Below are 19,778 nucleotides of genomic sequence, written 5' to 3' on the forward strand. Positions count from 1 at the left end.
AGCAGAGTGTGCCCGTTTAATGTTCTGCAATTTGGGAGAAGGTGTGATAACTCCCGCAAACATTAAGACCTCAGGTGAACGTTCCCAGTCGGAAATGTCAATTAAAGCCGGGGTGAGTCTGACGCTCGTTGGGATGGGATAGGGGTGCAGGGGTGCGTGCCGGGGTGAGCTTGACTGACAGAGGAAGGAGAGATACAGGGGCAGGAGCTGCCAAAACTGCAATGGCCACCGCATGATTGTCATGGCTCGACAGCCTGGAAGAAGATTTGGGAAATTAAATATTCAGAGCGCCTGTAGCCAGGGGAAGAGTAATTGCTGCAGCTCTCTGAATAAAATATTATCGTATGCAGTTTTAGGAGTAGAGAATGTGTGTGTGCGTGTGTGTGCGTGTGTGTATGTGTGTGCGAGTGTGTGTAGAAACTTAGCATTATGAATTCCCTCCAGCCTTGGACAGATGTGTCTTGTCGTGAGTGAAATATCCGGGCTTGATCTGCCCGTTCTCTCGGTGGGTGCTGGAAGGATACTCAGAAGCCATCTCAGTCCCCCAGTCAGGGGAGCCCAGTCTGTCCCACATCACACACCGGTCCCACTCACACTGCGGTCCCACTCACACACATCTACACTGCTGTTTATGTACTCATCGATGTTGTGCCTCCGCTCGCTCACACACTACCCGGGGCTGCTCTTAGCAGCAGGGAGATTACGCAGTATTATTGGCTCGAGTGTATGTGTGCGTATGTGTGTACACGCGTGTGCGCTTGTGTTTGTTTGCACATGCATGCGGTTGTGTGTGTCTGTTTTCTGCATGTACGCGTGTGAGTGGGAGGGTGGGTATGAGACGGAGAGGGAGAGGGAGAGAGAGAGAGGGAGAGGGAGAGGGAGAGGGAGAGGGAGAGAGAGAGTCAGAGTCAGAGTCTCACACTGATTAAACAAATGCTCTGAGTGAGTGACGCTGGGTAATGCACTGCCAGGGCGGGGGACTGGTCTGGGGGGGCGGGGGGGGGGGGGGGGGGAAATGGAATCTTGGCCCAGAAGTGATTTAAGGCTTTTGTGCGAGGCCCAGATTCAGCGGGGAACAGAACCATTGTGCACGGGACCGGGACCAATCGCAGCAGGAGCGGATCCACAACCATCTGCAGCTCGTCAAACCCCGCGCGCCTGACAAATATGTACCCGCCAAAAATAAATAAATCAATCAGCTGATAAATAAATAAATGCAGTAGATAAGCCCGCCAAATGGACGGGGGCTCTCTTTGACTGAGGCCAGCTGTGTTGTCACTGTGCTGCCCAGGCGTGGAAATGGAGATCTAACAGCAGCCCTGCCAAACGGACACAGTTCAGACAAGCATGTCTTTGAGCACTGAGCTGATTAGCGACAAACAAACCAGAACTGAAAGGACTATAATTTTGGCAGTGCGCTGAAGATTACGCAAAGAAATAACAATATTTCTCTGTATGGGGTGAAGTCTTCAAGCTGTCTGTCGCTACGCTAATGCTACTGCAGTATGTCATCGCACTTTTTCTATGACCGAGCAGCCATTACAGTTTTAAATGGCTCTCGAAATGAGATGATACGGACTTTCCTTATAAAGTTAAGTGGAGTCAGTATTAAACATATTGCGGGAATATTATCCGCCCTCTGGCTAATCAGACATCGGTCCGTGGTGAGGGACGAATGAGAGATCCGACAGAAGCCATCACGTGCTGTATGCGGCGTAGGAGTTTGTTCCCTTATCTCTTCCATTAACTTCCACTTCAGTTCCATTTCTGTAAAAACACAGGGAAATACTAACCTTGCGCAGAAGGGCAGGTTGACCTCTCTCTGTGAAGTGAAGTCGCCGCTCAGAGCTCCAGCGGACAGTCGCAGAGGGGGAAAGCAAATGGAACAAAGGGAAAGGTCTTTTTTTCCCCTCTCTTTTCCTTTTTTTTAATAGAGCGCAGCGGAGTTTGGCCCATTCCGCGGGGTTAGTATCTGATCCCCGGGTCACAGCTGAACGGAGAGTGGAATTGGTGGATGTAATTGGTCTATTTGAATTTCCTCTGTGGGGCTGCTGAGTCGGTCACCGATTAAGGAGGAATGTGTGCGGAGACGAGGGGAAGAGTCAGGGGTGGGGGGGGGGGCAGTGCGGGGGGTGTGGGTGGGTGTGTGTGTGTGTGGTGCGCATGTGTTTGTTCTATGTGTGTGTCTGTGTGTGTGGTGTGCGTGTATGCATGTTGTGTTCTGCTTCCATTGGTTGGTTGTGATGCAAAACGAGCATGATGCCAGATCTGCAGCAGATGATCCAAACTAGCCTTGCCTGGTCGTCAGCGTTTTACCTGGGGATGAGGGCGGGGCCTGTCTGCCTGATGCCTCTGTGTGGGGCTCGCCAGATGTTAGCCAGGGGTGGGTTCGTGCTCCTTGGGTGGTGAGATCGGGTTTCTATCGGGTTTGTGTGTCACGGTTCAGAGCGGTTTCCCCTGATGATGGGAGATTTTTGTCTGATGAAGGCTGTCCCAGGGTGGTGTACAGTATCACACCTCACACACACACAGCCCCTCAGCATTTTACAGTTTCAAATGGCGCTCTCGACAGGCTGGAAGAAACATATCCGTGAGAAAGCAGGGATCTGGTCTGCTTTATTTCTTAATGGGCCTTAATGGCTTCCAGAAGACTTTCAGAGTGAGCGTTCCAGTAGGCCAGCGAGACGCTTCATCTGGACCTGTGTACAGGGAAACAGTGTGAGAAACACGGCGTGCCGTCGTGTGTGAGTCACCTCCGTAGCTGCCTGTTTGCGGACGGGGTAACGGGGTGTTTACTGGGGTTTAGCTGCTCCCTGGCGCGATGCAGGTCCAGCTTCTCCTGATCCGTTAAACACAGAGGCGATCGAAACCGAACGTGAGACGAAAAATAATGGACTCACTCTTGACTTGATCTGAAAATACTCTTTTCACCTCATTCATTAGTTGTTTAATTGACTTTAGGAGGGGGCTTTTGAATAATTAAGGCTGCGTTAATGACGGTGAGGTGTAATGAACGTGTGTGTGTGTGTGTGGGGGGGTTCCACTTGAGGCAAGGACAAGTGAAGGGTGAAGTCCACCCCCCCCCCTTGAGGATGTGATTTGGGGGCTCTCCCTCACTTTCACCCGTCAGTTTTTTCTTCACACTGTTTCTGCTAAGTCAGACTAAGACAGTGCTAGCGTGAAGGCCCGTCCGCTCGGACAGGTTTTTGGCAGAAGGGAGCCCTCATTAGAGGTACAGGATGCCCTCCGCCCCACAGACAAGAGCGCCTCATCTGCGCTCTGCCTTCATCTTTGATTTTAACATGGAGAGAGAGAGACGGGGAGCTTAGTCAGGAGAAACATCTTATTTCGTGCCAGTCTTCACCGGGGCTTTGATCTGTAGCATAGCGCCTAATTTCTCACTGAAGAACTGCACGGTCGTAACGTCGATCGGCGGAGCGAGGCTAGTCACGGCAGCGTGTAACGTCCGCCCCCCTCCCCCTCGACGGCAGAGCAGGGTGTGCCCCCCTTGCGTTGCGCCCCCTGGTGGCTGCGTTGTCGCGACTGCAGGCTGACCGTCATTCATCTGGCTCCAGCTTGCCTTGGCCGTCCGGATGAATGGCTCGCGTGGTTGCCGTGGCGTTGTCAAAGTCCTTTTGATGTGTGTCCCTTGATTTGAACCGTGCCCTCCCTGAAGGGAAATCAAACCTGTTGCATGGACGCTGGCTAATATGTGTTGACTTGGACTGATTGTGAGATACAGTGCCTGTTAATGCCTGAGATCCCCTAACCCCTTATCCCATTAATCCCTTAATCCCTACTGCTCGCTGCTACAAGCCAGCTAACACCGTTTGCTGTTTGACCTTTGACCCCAGCTGCTCCCCAGTTCGTCATCCGGCCCCGGGACCAGATCGTGGGTCAGGGGCGCACAGCCACGTTCCCCTGCGAAACCAAGGGCAACCCCCAACCGGCCGTCTTCTGGCAGAAAGAGGGCAGCCAGGTAAGATCAGCGTTTCTTTATTTTTCTCTCTACTCCTTTGCCTCTCTCACTCTTTCTCCCTCCCTCTCTCTGTCTCTTTCCCACTCCCTCTCTCTCAGTCTCTCTCCCTCCCTTTCTCTCATTCCCTCCCTCTCTCCCTCTCCGGGAACAGGGATGATAATCAGACAGACAACCCATTCACAATATTTTTGAGTCATCCAAATTTGAAGGAACAACAGCAATTAGTATCCAGTCTGGGCGTACAAACATGCCAGAGATGGCCCAGCTCTGGAGAAATGTCTCCACGTTGAAACAGAACCAACAGTGTGTGGGATGGGGTGGGGTGGGGGGGGGGGGGGGGGTGCATTTTCTGTGGTAGGGGTATGTGTGTCCACAAGCGTACACCAAAATGGCCAGAAAGAAAGAGACCAAAAACATGTGGTTATGCATCCGATATTAATTTGTATTCATAGGAATTATCATATTGCCCACAATACACATTAATTTCTCTCTCTCTCTCTCTCTCTCTCTCACACACACACACACACACACATATTCCTTCTCTCTCTAGCTCCCTCTCTCTCATTGTCTTAAATGAGATATGAAGTTATTTGTTAAAAAGAACAAATTAAGGCGGTAATTAAGTGATTAAGCAAGAGGAACCCAGCTCTGCCACGCTCGAGCATAATGAAGTGGACATCTATCAACCGTACGAAGGGGGGGGGGGGGGGGGTAATTAAAAAAAACACATCATTCGCAGCATTGGAGTCATTAGGTGTAATTGAATCTGGCTAATGTCTTTCTTTTCTGTTCGTTTGCTTTGAGGACGAACAGAAAAATAAATAAATAAATAAATAGATAAACGGGCTGAAATGCGCAGTGGTGTGAGGGTGCAAGGCCAGGAGGACGCCGGGTCCGTATCTGTCGGTGTCAGAACCCTGTCTCTCGTCGGTCGCTGCCGGCGGACGACCTCTCCCGACCGCTTTTCATCGCTGACCGCCCGTGAATTGATTGGATCCCAAAGCCAATGTTTTCACACCTGTGTTCCTTCACCCCCTGCTCCTAACGATTATGACAAACCATTCAAACATCAAACACGGGTGAAAGAGGCCCTCAACACACTGGTGGTGCCGTGTCCAAACCTGGGTGTGTGTGTGTGTGTGCTGCATGCATGTGTGTCTCTGAACACTGGAAAGAATGTGATATTTTTTATTGTATGTGAAGTCTAAGGAAACAAAGAGCTAAAATTGTGTGCATGGTTCATTTGCAGGCATGTTGAGGTTACATTACATTACATTACATTATTGGCATTTGGCAGACGCTCTTATCCAGAGCGACGTACAACAAAGTGCATACCCATAACCAGGGATAAGTTCGCTGAAAGACCCTAGAGGGAAGTACAATTTCAACTGCTACCTGTACAACAAAGATAAGGACCAGGGCCTTTTTTTTTTTTACAAACAAATAAACAGACAACCAAGCAAAAGTGACCAAACTTAACTAGCCTAACACTGCTTACCTAGCCAACTAAAAATACCGATACACAAAGCAAGTCACAGGTTATTGTTAACTGGACTCTTCCTCCTCCTCTTCCTCCAGAACCTGCTGTTCCCGAGCCAGCCCCAGCAGCCCAGCAGCCGTTTCTCTGTGTCACCGGGCGGAGACCTCACCATCTCCTCTGTGCAGCGCGGTGACGCCGGATTCTACATCTGCCAGGCCCTCACTGTGGCAGGCAGCATCCTGGCCAAGGCCCAGCTGGAGGTCACTGACGGTGAGGAGCAGTGTGCTGAACACACACACATATACACACACACACACACTCACACTCAGAAACACACACTCTCATATACTCTCTCACACACACACACACACACACTCAGAAACACACACACACATGCATATATATATATACACACACACACACACACACACGCATACACTCAGAAACACACACTCTCATATACTCTCTCTCTCACACACACACACACACACTCAGAAACACACACACACAAGCATATATATATATACACACACACACACACTCAGAAACACACACACTCATATACTCACACGCACACACTCACACACACGCACACAAACACACTCAAACACACACACTTATATACACATATACTCTCACACACACACACACACACACACACACACACACACACACATATATATATATATATATATATATATATATACTCATACAAACATATACCTGTATTCTCACACACTCATATACACATATAGGCATATACTCACACAAACGCATACACACACACTCAGAAGCACACACACATATATGCATATACTCACACACTCAGAAACACACAGACATATACTCACACACACTCAGAAACACACACATATACACATACTCACAGACACACATTCAAATGAATGCACAGTAACATACGTGCACACACTCATCATTTTTGTATGGAGCTGAGGAAAAAACTAATCTGGTTTCCAAAAAATGATTTTTTCACAACTGATTTTGTGAGAAATGATGAGTTGGGCTGATAGCCTTGAACACCTCACTGATAGCCTTGAACGCCTCTGAAAGCTGAAATAACCGAAAAATTCACTACTCCCTCCAGACAAATAACACTTTTAAAATAAATGTTTCTTTCCCTGAAAAAGCTTTTTTATCAGAGGATGTGGCCTTGCTTTTGCAATTTGGCAGCTTTTTTTAATTTATTTTTTTAACTCTTTTGAATGTGGCTCTTTCTGTCAGGCACCATTTCATTAAGTATCTATTGGAGCTGTTCTTGAGAGATGAAAAAGATGGCATTACCCTTGAATCTTTCAGAATTTAATGATCAATATCAGCAGTGTGTGAGTGACTGACAGTTCTCGGATTATGAAATCCATTCTAGGTCTGGCATACGCATTCAGTCAACCTCCTGTCACGAAAACTGTCTGAGAATCATCATAATCCAGTGGCTGTGTCCCCAGCATTCCCTGACATTACACCCCCACCCCCTACCAAACGCATACACACACACACACACACACACGCACACACACACACACACCACACACACACACACACACACACACTCACACACTCACATGCGTACACACACACATGCACACACACACACTCACATGCGTACACACACACATGCACACACACGGGTACACACACACACACACACACACACACACACTCACATGCGTACACACACACATGCACACACACGGGTACACACACACACACACACACGCACACACACACACACACGCACACACACACGCGTACGCACACGCACACACACACACGCACACACACACGCACACACACACACACACACGCACGCACACACGCGTACGCACACGCACACACACACACGTACGCACACGCACACACACACGCACACACACACGCACACGCACACACGCACACACACGCACACACACACACACACACACACGCGTACGCACACGCACACGCACACACACACACACACGCACACACACACACGCACACACATACGCGTACGCACACACACACACGCACACACACACACACACACACACACTCTCTCACACACAGATCTTGTGTGTCATTGCATTTGTTGAAATATACATGCACACGGCTGTCACAGTCTATGGCGCTCGTGTGTTTAGGGTGCGTATCGCAGCGTCTCATTCATTTGGACAGATTCTCAATAATCTCAGTGACAGAGCAATATCTCATAGCTTCAGCCTTTTACAGGCCAGCTGTGGACAGCACACTCAACGCAGACCTGTTTGCCTGGCCCAGGCCACCAGAAATTAAATTATAATAACCGATATATCCTCATATATATTCACTCAGTGAGTACTTTTTTAGACTTAGTATTAGTATTTGTTAGACCTATTAAATCTTCTGCTGCCTGTCCACTTAGAGGTGTGAAGTGTTGTGTATTCAGAGATGCTCTTCTGCATACCACTGTTGTAATGTGTGGTTATTTACGTTACTGTCACCTTCCTGTCAGCTTTGACCAGTCTGCCCCCATTCTGACATTCGGTCTAAAAAAAACAGCTCTTGACCATGTCTGCATGCTTAGTGCTGCATGCACATGATTGGCTGATTAAATATTTGAATTAACAAGCTGGTGTACGGGTCTACCTAACTAAGTGCTCAGTGAGTGTACACACGCGAGTACACACACACACACACACACACACACACACACACACACACCATGAGCGTTGATGTGTCTCTGGTGCGCGGTGTGTATGGCGGGAGGGACTGCAGCAGGACCCGAGGAGGCTGGTGGAGATAATGGCCGCACCTGCCACCGTGTACAGGTGATTTAGAGTCGCCAGGCCATCAGGAGCGAAGGGGTTCAAGGAGATCTGTAATGAGAAATCCTCCATGCAGACAGTCAAGGCCCCCACCTCATCCATCTCTCTCCGTCTCTCCGTCTCTGTCTCACTGGCTCTCTTTCTCACTGTCTCTCGTTTTGTCTCCGCAATCCTTCAGTCTCTCTCCGTAACCCTTTACGCCTCTCCTTCTCACCTGACACAATCCGTCATTCCCTAATTGATTGGCTCTTCGACTGCATTGTTCTTATTTTCCTGGTATACTGTAATTGGTCGAAGCTCGATGTTGAAGTGATACATTTGAACCACCGCGATGTTACAGTAACGGTGTGACTATTGAAGTGAAGAGGAATTACTTGAATGACGAGTGTCCCTTGACAAGCTCTGAAGATCTACATGTCATCAGTCAGGGGAAATATTTAATTGGCCATCTGGCCTTAACTCAAATGAAGTTTATCACAGAGAGACGTTTTGATGGATTTCCTATTTGTGTCATATCTGACTTCTCTTTGAGCGGGAACCATAATAAGAGCATTCTAATGGAAGCATGCATAAAACATTCTTGAATGAAACCCTTCAGAAGTCTGGGAAATTGGAGCGAAAAGGCGATTGGAGCGGTCAAACTGAAGTGTAAGGAGCCTTTAATGTTGCTCTGTGGGTTTCAGAGGGATCGGTTTCATACTTTAGACTTTATTTGGTGCCCGTGCCCCCCAGGAGGCCTTGCGTGAATGTGTTGAAAGGCTGGTGAAGAAGACTAGCTAATTAGCACCTCAGGTCTGACATCATTAATCCGCACCTCCTAATTAATCTGCACGGTGTGATGGCAGAAGTCGCCGCCATCCACTTCTCTGTGAAATACAGTATAAACTGTCTCCACACACTAGCCATGACTTACAGAAACGGACACTCAGATGTGAGGTCTGATCAATCGGGATTCTTCTATGGCTTGTTTTAACCCAAGGCCCCTGCTACTAATGAGAATCTGAGATGACTTTCGTTGGGCTGTGCTGCTAACTGAAACTCAAAGTACTGTAGCACACGGATTAAACCATCGGACTGTATTTTACTGACACGGTTGCTTAAGGATCAATAGGGTTTTGTTAAGGTTCTGATGGCCTCTACTTGATCTCATTAGTTGGACCTCCTGGCAAGATCTGACACTAATTGTAAATAAATACAAATCATTTTCAGCTGCCATGATAAAAAAAAAGCTCTGAAATAAACACATGGATATGACACTACTCAACACGATTTAACAACAGTACTAGTTACATTACCTTGTGCATAAAAAGGTGATATATAGGGATGATATATGATGGGAATGGTTATATAGTGGTTTCAGACCTTGCCTTACAGATGTCCTTGAGGTGTTATTAAACTGAGATATGTGGACGTGCCACTGAGCTGCTTTTCCTGGCCCTGCCAAGAGCAGGTCTGACTCATGATTCCTGACCCAACAGCGTCTGACACAGTTCAGTCAACCTTTTAATCCCAGTGAATCCCAGCGGAGCTCAAAGCGTTTTATCACCCAGAATGCAGTGGGAGCAGCCCTTCTCTTGGGCGAGATTTCGGTTTTCTGGTCTTGAGCTACAGAGGCAGTGAAAGAAAGCCCTGTTTTGCTTCCTGGTAGAACATGAGGAAGTGTTTATCTGGGTAGCTTGCGGAGAATATCTGCAGGCCTTCCTCTTTTACCACAGTAGCTGTGCGGAAACCGTCGGTACTGAGGTAAGAGTCTCAGGGAACCGAAGCTGTGAGTGGAAACTGCTAAACCTCGCTCACCACATCAATGTCCTGGAAAACAGGGCTCAGCTGGTCCCTCCCCCATTTCCCAGAAATCCAGAGGTAGTCATGGCAATGTGGTACACTAATGGGACCCCTAAAAAAAGCCCCCAAAACCTACGGCAATAAAAAACTTGTACTGTATGGAATATTTGGAACAACCGCCACGTTTTACTACTTGGTTTACTGTACCACCACTGTACTGTACCACTGCGTCTTCTCTGAAATTAGAAACCTGAGACAGTTTGTTTTTGGGTTGTGCTGCTGAGATATGTGACCAGTCGTGTGAAACTCTTGTTTTTCTCCACCCAGTGTTGACGGACAGGCCTCCACCCATCATCCGCCAGGGCCCGGCCAATCAGACACTGGGACTGGATGGCGTGGCCCTGCTGAAGTGTCAGGCCTCAGGGGACCCCATCCCCACCATCAGCTGGCTGAAGGACGGAGTCAGTCTTCTGGGGAAGGACCCCCGCATGTCCCTGCAAGAGCTGGGCAGCCTGCAGATCAAGAGCATCAGGGTGAGCTGTGTGTGGGTGTGTGTGTGTGTGTGTGTGTGTGTATGTGTGTGTGTGTGTGTGTGTGTGTGTGTGTATGTTTATGTGTACATCTGTGTGTGTTCATGCATGTGAGTGTGTGCGTGTGTGGGCATGCATGATTGCATGTTCATGTGCGTGTATGTCTGTATGTATGTATGTATGTCTGTATGTCTGTACATGCACAGTATGTGTGTGTGCGCGTGCTGACACCCTCACTCCCCAACCCTGTCTCCTGTCTGTCCCTCTAATTTACAGGCTCTCCCATTGCCACCATCTTTCCCTGTCAGTCATGGCCTCCTCCTCCTCCTCCTCCTCCTCCTCCCTCCCAATCCCATGTTTTCATCTTGTCCTCCTGCACCCCCCCCACCCCCTCTATCTCGCCCCTCTCTAATCGTTTTTTACAATGTGACCTTCCTTCTACCCCTTCTCTGGGTTTATTATATCCTAATCCAGGACACCCTGCAGTGTGTGTGTGTGTGTGTGTGTGTGTGTGTGTGTGTGTGTGTGCATGGTTGCCAGAGATTTCCATCGGATATTGGCGGGACATAACTTAGACGGACAAGGGAATCATATTGCTTTTAGGAGATGAATAGGAAATATTGATTTCTGTAAATTCTTTGATACTATCACTTAGCGAGACAGAGGGCCTACAAGGCCCAGCTGCGGCTGTTCTGGACAGGCTCCAGGACCTGAGCGGGGCCGGGGGTTAAGCGTCCTGCACCCCCCCCCCCACAGGACAGAGCACATACAGCGGCAGGGATTTAAAGTCTCTGCACAGCACGCCTCCGTACCGCGGTCTCGCTGGAATATCCATTACGCCTGACAAAGCTGCCAGCCTCTGACATTTTATTTCATTAATGGAGCGGAGACACGGGGACGAAAAACCAACAAAGTTTGAGAGAGAGAGAGGGAGAGAGAGGGAGAGAGAGAGAGGGAGAGAGAGAGAGAGGTGGAGCGAGTGATAGAGAGGGGGGAAAGAGAAAGAGCAAAAGAGAGAGAGAGTGAGGGGGGAAAGAGAAAGAGCAAAAGAGAGAGTGAGTGAGGGAAAGACAGGCAGAGAGATAGAGAGAGAGAGGGAAAGAGAGGGAGAGAGAGGGAGAGAGATGAGCGATGGAGAGAGAGAGAGGGGAGAGAGACGGGCCAGCTGTCATCAGTCCAGGAGGTCTCAGCAGCTGACTGTAAATTCATTATCTCACCATTGTTGTGGTTGGCAGGACAGGAGGGTGGGTGGCGGTCTGTGGGGGGTTGGGGGGTGAGTGGCAAATGAAATTTATTATAAAATTAATGTCAGCACTTTCAGGGACACGCTGGGACACAAGAGTTTCTCCTGCTTTCTCTCTCTCCCCTCTTCTCTCTCTCAGTCTTGCTTTCTTTCTTTGTCTCTCAATTAAATGAAATGCATGCTTTACTGGCATGACATCATTTAGGATGTTGTACATATGTGTTACCAAACCATGTGATGAAATGCAATATAAACAAATCAACACATAACAAATACCTGCAAGTATGCAACTAATATTTTAAGATGAAGACTAATCTCTCTTTCTCAGTTTTCTGTGGCTCTCTCTCTCTCTCTCTCTCTCTCTCTCTCCCACTGAAAAAAGTACAGGTCGATGGAGGTTAATGCATTTTTAGTGTAAGGGACAGGTAGTAGAGCTACTACCTCCATTCCGATCATGTCCAAGTAAACCGGTTCTGACTGGTTATCTGGGGCCAGCGGGAGGAGGAGTGTGGGCTTTTACAGTTTGACGGATGGGCCATTTTGATTGAGCGAATGTGCTCTGCTCCCCAGCTCTCAGACTCTGGGATCTACACCTGTGTGGCGGCCAGCTCCAGTGGGGAAACGTCCTGGAGCGCATTCCTGGAGGTCAAAGGTATGGTGCAACACCTGAAACCTGTGCTCCCGCCAAAAATATACTGTCATGAACTGTACTCTCTCACACGGTGTTAAACCCCAACACTGTTACTCTCGCCAACTGTACAGAGTAGAGTTCCTCTGAACCTTGACACACAGGACAGTTCTTTACATTGTGAATTGTCAAAAGAAAAATAAGTCATAGTGACTTGTGCAACAAAATAGGTTATAATTGTATTTTATTACGAATCATTTGAGCTGCTTTTTTGAGGTTATACCTTTTTCAGACTCGATGATAAAGTAGCAGATCCTGATCTTCCTCTCTCCTTCGTTTCCAGAGTCGGGCACGGTGACGGTGGTTAAGACCCGCGATGAGAGCGAGCTCCCGGGCCCTCCCTCCAAACCCCAGGTCACCGACGTCACCAAGAACAGCGTCTCGTTGTCCTGGCAACCGGGCCTGGCCGGGGCGTCTCCCATCGCATCCTACGTCATCGAGGCTTTCAGGTGCGTCTGGAGGGACGCGTTCTGGTGCCGGACACGTTCTGGTGCCGGACACGTTCTGGTGCCGGACACGGCCTTCTTGTGCCGGACACGGCCTTCTGGTGCCGGACACATTCTGGTGCCGGACACGTTCTGGTGCCGGACACGTTCTGGTGCCGGACACGTTCTGGTGCCGGGGGCGTTCTGGTGCCGGGGGCGTTCTGGTGCCGGACACGGCAGTTCTGGTTCCGGACATGGCCATTCTGACCGCCACTGCTGTATGGTTAAGGATGGCCTCAGGCCTCATTTAGACCGTTTAGGCTCAAATTCAGCTCAAAGCCAATAATGTGCTCTCGTACACTAGTCGCAGGTGTAAAGCCCAGATATATGAAGCAACAGGGATAGGTATTGTTTTCAGACCTGAGACAAATACATACTCGCAAACTTTAGGTGTCAGGAACATATGCACACTGTATGCGGATCCCTCAGAATTTCTATCGAATACATGGTACTAACTTTATTGGGAAAAAAATACAAATTATAAAACGGTAAAATATTCGGTTTGGAAATGTTTGTTCAATTAAAAAATATTTGATCAAAAAAAGAAAGAAAGAAAACTAAGCAATCATGTTTAGTTTTGAATGTACAGTAGATTTTTTGGGAAATTTTCAGTCATTGTAAGATTAAGTACAATTAATGTCACAAGGCGGTTAAAATATTTCAATCTAAATATTGTGTTTATTTAGAGGCTGGCCCTGTTCCACCCCCCTCCTGAGGGCGGCACTGTCCCCTGCTGTGGTTAATGTCAGCCCTTTGTGCCCCATCCGCCCCCGTCCCCTTCCCCAATCGCCCCTCATCAGCCAATCGGTGAGCAACAGCTGGCAGACGGTGGCAGACCACGTGAAGACCACGCAGTTCACGGTCAAAGGCCTCCGCCCAAACACCATCTACCTGTTCATGGTGCGGGCCGTCAACACGCAGGGCCTGAGCGACCCCAGCCCCATGTCTGAGCCCGTCCGCACGCAAGGTACCGCACCCGACGCACTCTCTACATTACATTACATTACATTACATTAATGGCATTTGGCAGACGCTCTTATCCAGAGCAACGTACAGTCGAATAGACTAAGCAGGAGACAATCCCCCCCTGGAGCAGTGCAGGGTTAAGGGCCTTGCTCAAGGGCCCAACGGCTGTGCGGATCTTACTGTGGCTACACCGGGATTAGAACCACCGACCTTGCGTGTCCCAGTCATTTACCGTAACCACTACGCTACAGGTCGCACTGTGCTGCATCCTCTTCCGGTGCCAAACCGCCTCTTTAAATGAGCATTGCTTTCATTTGGGTCAGTAGTGCGTGGGCCGGTGCGTGGCAGCCAGTGGTGCGTTTCAGCAGGTCGACGGTGTGTGAGAACGTTCCATCGGGAGATGCCTTCTGAGGAGTCTGAATTTGTGCCCAGTAAAGATTAAATTCGGCAGAAAATTACGTTATTTACTCATCATTTCCTGTCAGCACTCTGTACCCCGGGATGTGCTGTACGCGGCGAGATGCGCTACACACAGCCGAATCCACGGCATTTCTGAGAGTCGATCTCTGTTTTGATCACCATTTTCAGATCTGACACCATGAGAGACAGTAAAAAAAAAAAGAAAGGAAAGAAATATTTTGAAGAGCTCTTTTCTGGCCATTCAGTTAGTCTGACATGTGCTTGCTCTCTGCACTGGGGGAGTATTGTAGCAGACACGGTATCACAGCTTTGAAAAGGTGTTTTTACAGTTGTCTAACTCCATTTCACCAGCCGGTGGTGTAAATTTACAGTCATGTACAGGCATAAGGAGATCTGCTACAATGGGGCTCTGAGGCTGAAACCCTCGACAGTTCATTAGGGCTACAGCTAGAAAATGATTTCAATGAGTTCCCCTGCAATGGGCAACTTAACCCACTTAGACCCTTGCATGCTATGGTATGTTAATGATCATAACCGGGGAAAACTGTCTTGTATGCAAGGAAGATTTGATTAAGGCAACATGTAGACCTCAATCTCCTTATTAGTTTATTCAATAATCATAGTGGTTTTTCTTCTTTTCTTTTTTTTTTTGCAAACCTTTGCTTTAAATCCATTCAGATGCAAACCACAGGCACAGAGAGAGAGAGAGATAGAAAGATAGAGAGAGAAAGAGTAAGAGTCAATTCAAATTACGGAACATCTTTCTCCATTTGTGGTAGGCCTTGTGTTGACACACAGAAATGGTTATTGACAGTGGCAGTCTGAGAAGACGGATTGATTTTTGGTGTCTCATACACTGCCTTCGGCCTGGCCCACTCCTTTAGCAGTCTCATGATTCACCCGTTGTGCTTCCTCAGTGTTTATTTTTAGTTAGAAAACACACATTCTCTTTCTCAAATCATTCATTCATTCGGCCCCTTTCCCTCCGTCTGCTGGCGAGCGAACGCGGCCGTGCCCAGAACGGTTCTGTCCTGAAGCCAGGGGCAGACTCCCGTGCATTAAGATTAATAGCACTTAAATAAAAGCATGTGAGAGTGAGGTATAGGACGTGGGCGCAGACATGATGTCACTCATTCGGTGAGCTGGCTTGTCCCCGGAGCAGCATTTCCAGCATTGTGAAAGCGGTGTGGGTGTTCAGTTCACTGCAGGTAGGGTGGAGTGTGGCACTCCCGCAGATAGGCTCTTTGTTTGGCTTATTCTTTCGCGCTCTCACTCACTGACTCTCACCCTCTCCCTCTCCCTCTCTCTCTCACTCTCTCTCTCACTCTCTCTCTCTCCCTCTCCCTCTCTCTCTCACTCTCTCTCTTACTCTCTCTCTCTCTTTCTCTCACTCACTGACTCTCTCTCCCTCCCTCTCTCTCACTCTCTGTCTCTTTCTCTCACTCACTGACTCTCTCCCTCTCCCTCCCTCTCTCTCTCTCACTCTCTCTCTCTCTCTCTCTCTTTCTCTCACTCACTGACTCTCTCTCTCCCTCTCCCTCTCTCTCTCTCACTCTCTCTCTCACTCTCTCTCTCCCTCTCCCTCTCTCTCTCTCACTCTCTCTCTCCCTCAATGACTCTCTCCCTCTCCCTCTCCCTCTTTCTCTCGCTCTCTCTCTCTCTTTCTCTCACTCACTGACTCTCTCTCGCTCTCTCTCTCTCTCTCTCTCGCTGACTCTCTCTCTCTCCCTCTCCCTCTCTCTCTCTCCCTCTCCCTCTCTCTCTCTCTCGCTGACTCTCTCCCTCTCCCTCCCTGTCAGATATCAGCCCCCCAGCACAAGGTGTGGACCACAGGCACGTGCAGAAGGAGCTGGGTGAGGTCATGGTGCGCCTGCACAACCCTGTCGTGCTCAGCCCCACGACCATCCAGGTCACATGGACGGTGAGTTGCACACTGATTGGTCGATCCGCCTCCCGGTGGTAAACATTCCCAAATTGTCAAGTCTGAGCAGCTTGTCATTTCAGACCGCTCAATCTGTGCTCTGTCTCGGTAAGATTCGCTTCAGTCGCTCTTAACATCATTCACCCAAAAGGGGTTTGTCACAGGAAGTTTGCATTCAAAATGGCTGGGTCTTCAGTTTCTGGGCGCAAAGCGAGTGAGCAGTTATTATGATGTCTTTGGTCTGGGTGTTCAGTTCATGCGCGGATTCTGCTAGTCTTTCATTTAAGCTAAACGGATGCATCATGGGTAAAAAGAAGCACACAAAAGCAATATTTTAAGCATTGATTACAGAGCCTCAGCCTGGCTTGTGGCTTAAACAGTCGCCTTTGATGCCACCACCTTGAGGATCTGAACAAACCACGCCGATATGTACGGTAGACTCTGTCCCTTTGAAGCCAGCTAGATCTTCCACAGGGCTTAGACTTATGTTTTTCTTGGGGGTAAAAAAAAATCTACGTAACACTAAGTCTGTGCGACTTTGATAAGGACTAACTGCTGACTCTCAATAACTGCGCATGAAACGGCGAGGTCGAAACAAAGCTTTGATGAAAGGTCCCCGTTAGCAGCTGCAGAACGCACCCCGACACAACACTGGGACATCTGCTGGCTCATTAATCTTCCATCATTTTTTGGGGCGAAGCTGAAAATTAAGACTAATGTTTCGCGCAGGAAACAAATAAATCGTAATTGATCGTACATTTCGTGTACTCTTCATCTCCCCCTCTCTGTTGTCTAGCCAACTCTCTTCCCCCTCTCTCTCTCTTTCTCTCGCTCTCTCGTTGTTGGCACGGTTTCTCGTCCTTCATGTTGAGAGCGTTGCTTAATCGAGCCGAAGCCCCCAGCCCCTCAGAGCGCACACACACACACACACACACACACACCTCACACACACTCACACACACACACACACACACTCACACACACACACACACACACTCACACACACACACACACACACACTCACACACACACACACACACACACACACACACACCCCTCACACACACACACACACACACACACACACCTCACACACACACACACACACACAAACACACACACACACACCTCACACACACACACACACACACACACACCTCACTCACACACACACACACACACACACACACACCTCACACACACACACACTCACACACACTCACACACACACACACACCTCACACACACACACACACACACACACCTCACACACACACACACACACGCACACACCTCACACACACACACACACACACACCTCGCACACACACACACTCACACACACACACACTCACACACACACACACACACACACTCACACACACACACACACACTCACACACACACACACGCACACCTCACACTCGGAAAACAGCGTGTCTGCCTCACCATACGGACTGCCAGGTGCCAGGGTGGCACTGTTTTATTCATTTACAAACAGACGCTGGACACTTTTGGCACGAAAGCTGAAGATGTTATTGGAGCATATTGCCATAGTAACTCTATATCGTGGAAGTTTGTGTCAGAAAACCTTATAATCCCCCCTCCCACCCCAACCACCCTGCCAGAAATCTTAACATGCTGTCATCATTTACTGAACTCACAGAGTAAAATGTAGTTTTTCTTGGATGGTTTAAACCCAGCTGGAGATCATATAATTGCTATTGTGTCCACTATAATGCATACTTGTATGATCATTTTAAATATTCATACTTGTTTCATGCCCTCTTGAGTGTTAAATAAACTCATTCTGCTACTGATATACGTATGTGTGTATGTCTCACCATATTTTAAGTGAGGTATTACAGAAGCTACTATAGGAAAAAACACATCCACATTGACCTCCTGGGCCTTTTCTGTTCACTGAGACATATTTTCATGATTGTCTCTTTTATTAACAGTAAGTGTGACCACATAATCAATCACCGCTTTTTTCAGTAAACAGGAGCCATTCGGTGGAACCATAAAGCTTTTATATTCCCCAGAATCATTCAATTAATGAAAGTTAAACACGGAGCAGAGAAAGCATCGGGCTGATTTACTCCGACTCCGCAGACGCAAAACAGCTGCTTAATATCCTCCTTAAAAGCCGCTCTCCCTTTCTCCCACTGTTAACAAGCCATTATTGTGAGTTATTCTCTTCCTCCTCTGCATAAATTCAACTTTTCCTCCTCTCTCCCGCGAGTGAGCAGGGGGGAAGTTTGGAGAAGCGGGATCCTTATCGCGGCACAGTGCGGGGCTGAGCTCCGTCTTTGCTGTGGGACAGATTTGTGTTTATTACTGTATGTGTATGTGTGTGAGTGTGTGTGTGTGTGTGTGTGTGTGTGTGTGCGCGTGAGTGTGCGTGTGCGTGTTTGCGTTTGTGTGTCTGTGTGTATGTGTGTGTGTGTGTGTGCGTGTGAGTGTGCGTGTGCTCGTGCACGTGTGTGTGTGTGTGTGTGTGTGTGTGTGCGTGTGTGTGTCTGTGTGTATGTGTGCGTGAGTGTGCGTGTGCGTGTGTGTGTGTGTGTCTGTGTGTATGTGTGTGTGTGTGTGTGTGTGTGTGTGTGTCCCTAGCCTCCGCAGGCTTTATGGCAGACGGTGGCTAACTGCCGCCGCGGGGCTGAGAGCCGCTTTCGGGGGGTCCTGGGGGAGCTTCGTCCGGGGAGCGTTCGCGCCGGGGCGAGGGCCGTTATTTACAGTGCATGCATATGCATACCTTTCACACCCGCGCTCCTGAAAGCATTTTTATGGAAAGACCGTGCGGCGTGAGGGAGAGTGCGGGGTAATGTGCATGCCGCTCCCGGCTGATGCTAATTGAGCTAAGCGTGTCAGTCCTGGTGATAAAGGGACCATTAAAGTGCTAAAGGCCCCTAAAGTGGAACGATGCTATCCCGGGGAAAGAGAAAAAAAGAACAAAAAAACGGGCACATCTGTTGAACAAGAGTGTTTTTATGGGGCTCTGTGGGCTAGCCTGCATAGCTTGCTCATCTTGTCTTTCTTTCTACCTCGTTTTTTCCACTTCCCCTACCTCTTCTACCTCTTCTTCCTCCACTTCCTCTCCTCTTTTGTGAGAATTAGCATGATGCTAATATTTCGGAACAGTTCACAAACACTTATCCAGCGTTCTAGTTTCCACCCACAACATCTCCCCCTAGGTCTGTTTGCCTCTCTTTATTCCCCTCTACCTATTCTGCCACTTCTCTGCAGATCATCGGTTTCTGACGTTTGTAGACTGAGAGTGATGCCCCCCCTCTCCCACCCCTCTCTCCAAAGGAGGTTGATGGGATTCGGTGGAGGCATTTGAATTTTTCAAAGGAGTTAATAAGGCACACTGTGGCTCCCATTTCAGGCTGAGCTCTGTGAACGGGACCAGTGGGTTCAGGTGGGAATGAGTTAAAGGCACATTTCACGGTGCCTCTGGGAAGCTGTTCTCCACACACT

The 19,778-nt window shown here is 48.6% G+C and overlaps 1 protein-coding gene across 1 annotated transcript in view; it reads left to right on the forward strand.

Moving 5' to 3' along the window:
* The window catches only part of robo2 (roundabout, axon guidance receptor, homolog 2 (Drosophila)), a 450,826-nt gene that overhangs the window by 365,820 nt on the left and 65,228 nt on the right, over positions 1 to 19,778 (forward strand). The window contains exons 8-14 of the mRNA XM_061216243.1: positions 3,855 to 3,979; positions 5,558 to 5,729; positions 10,370 to 10,575; positions 12,386 to 12,467; positions 12,787 to 12,952; positions 13,789 to 13,955; positions 16,174 to 16,295. Coding sequence (XP_061072227.1) covers positions 3,855 to 3,979; positions 5,558 to 5,729; positions 10,370 to 10,575; positions 12,386 to 12,467; positions 12,787 to 12,952; positions 13,789 to 13,955; positions 16,174 to 16,295 — 1,040 coding nt within the window. The remainder of the gene's footprint in view (positions 1 to 3,854; positions 3,980 to 5,557; positions 5,730 to 10,369; positions 10,576 to 12,385; positions 12,468 to 12,786; positions 12,953 to 13,788; positions 13,956 to 16,173; positions 16,296 to 19,778) is intronic.

This window comes from Conger conger, chromosome 13, assembly GCF_963514075.1.
Source record: "Conger conger chromosome 13, fConCon1.1, whole genome shotgun sequence".
In the NCBI taxonomy this organism is placed as follows: domain Eukaryota; kingdom Metazoa; phylum Chordata; class Actinopteri; order Anguilliformes; family Congridae; genus Conger; species Conger conger.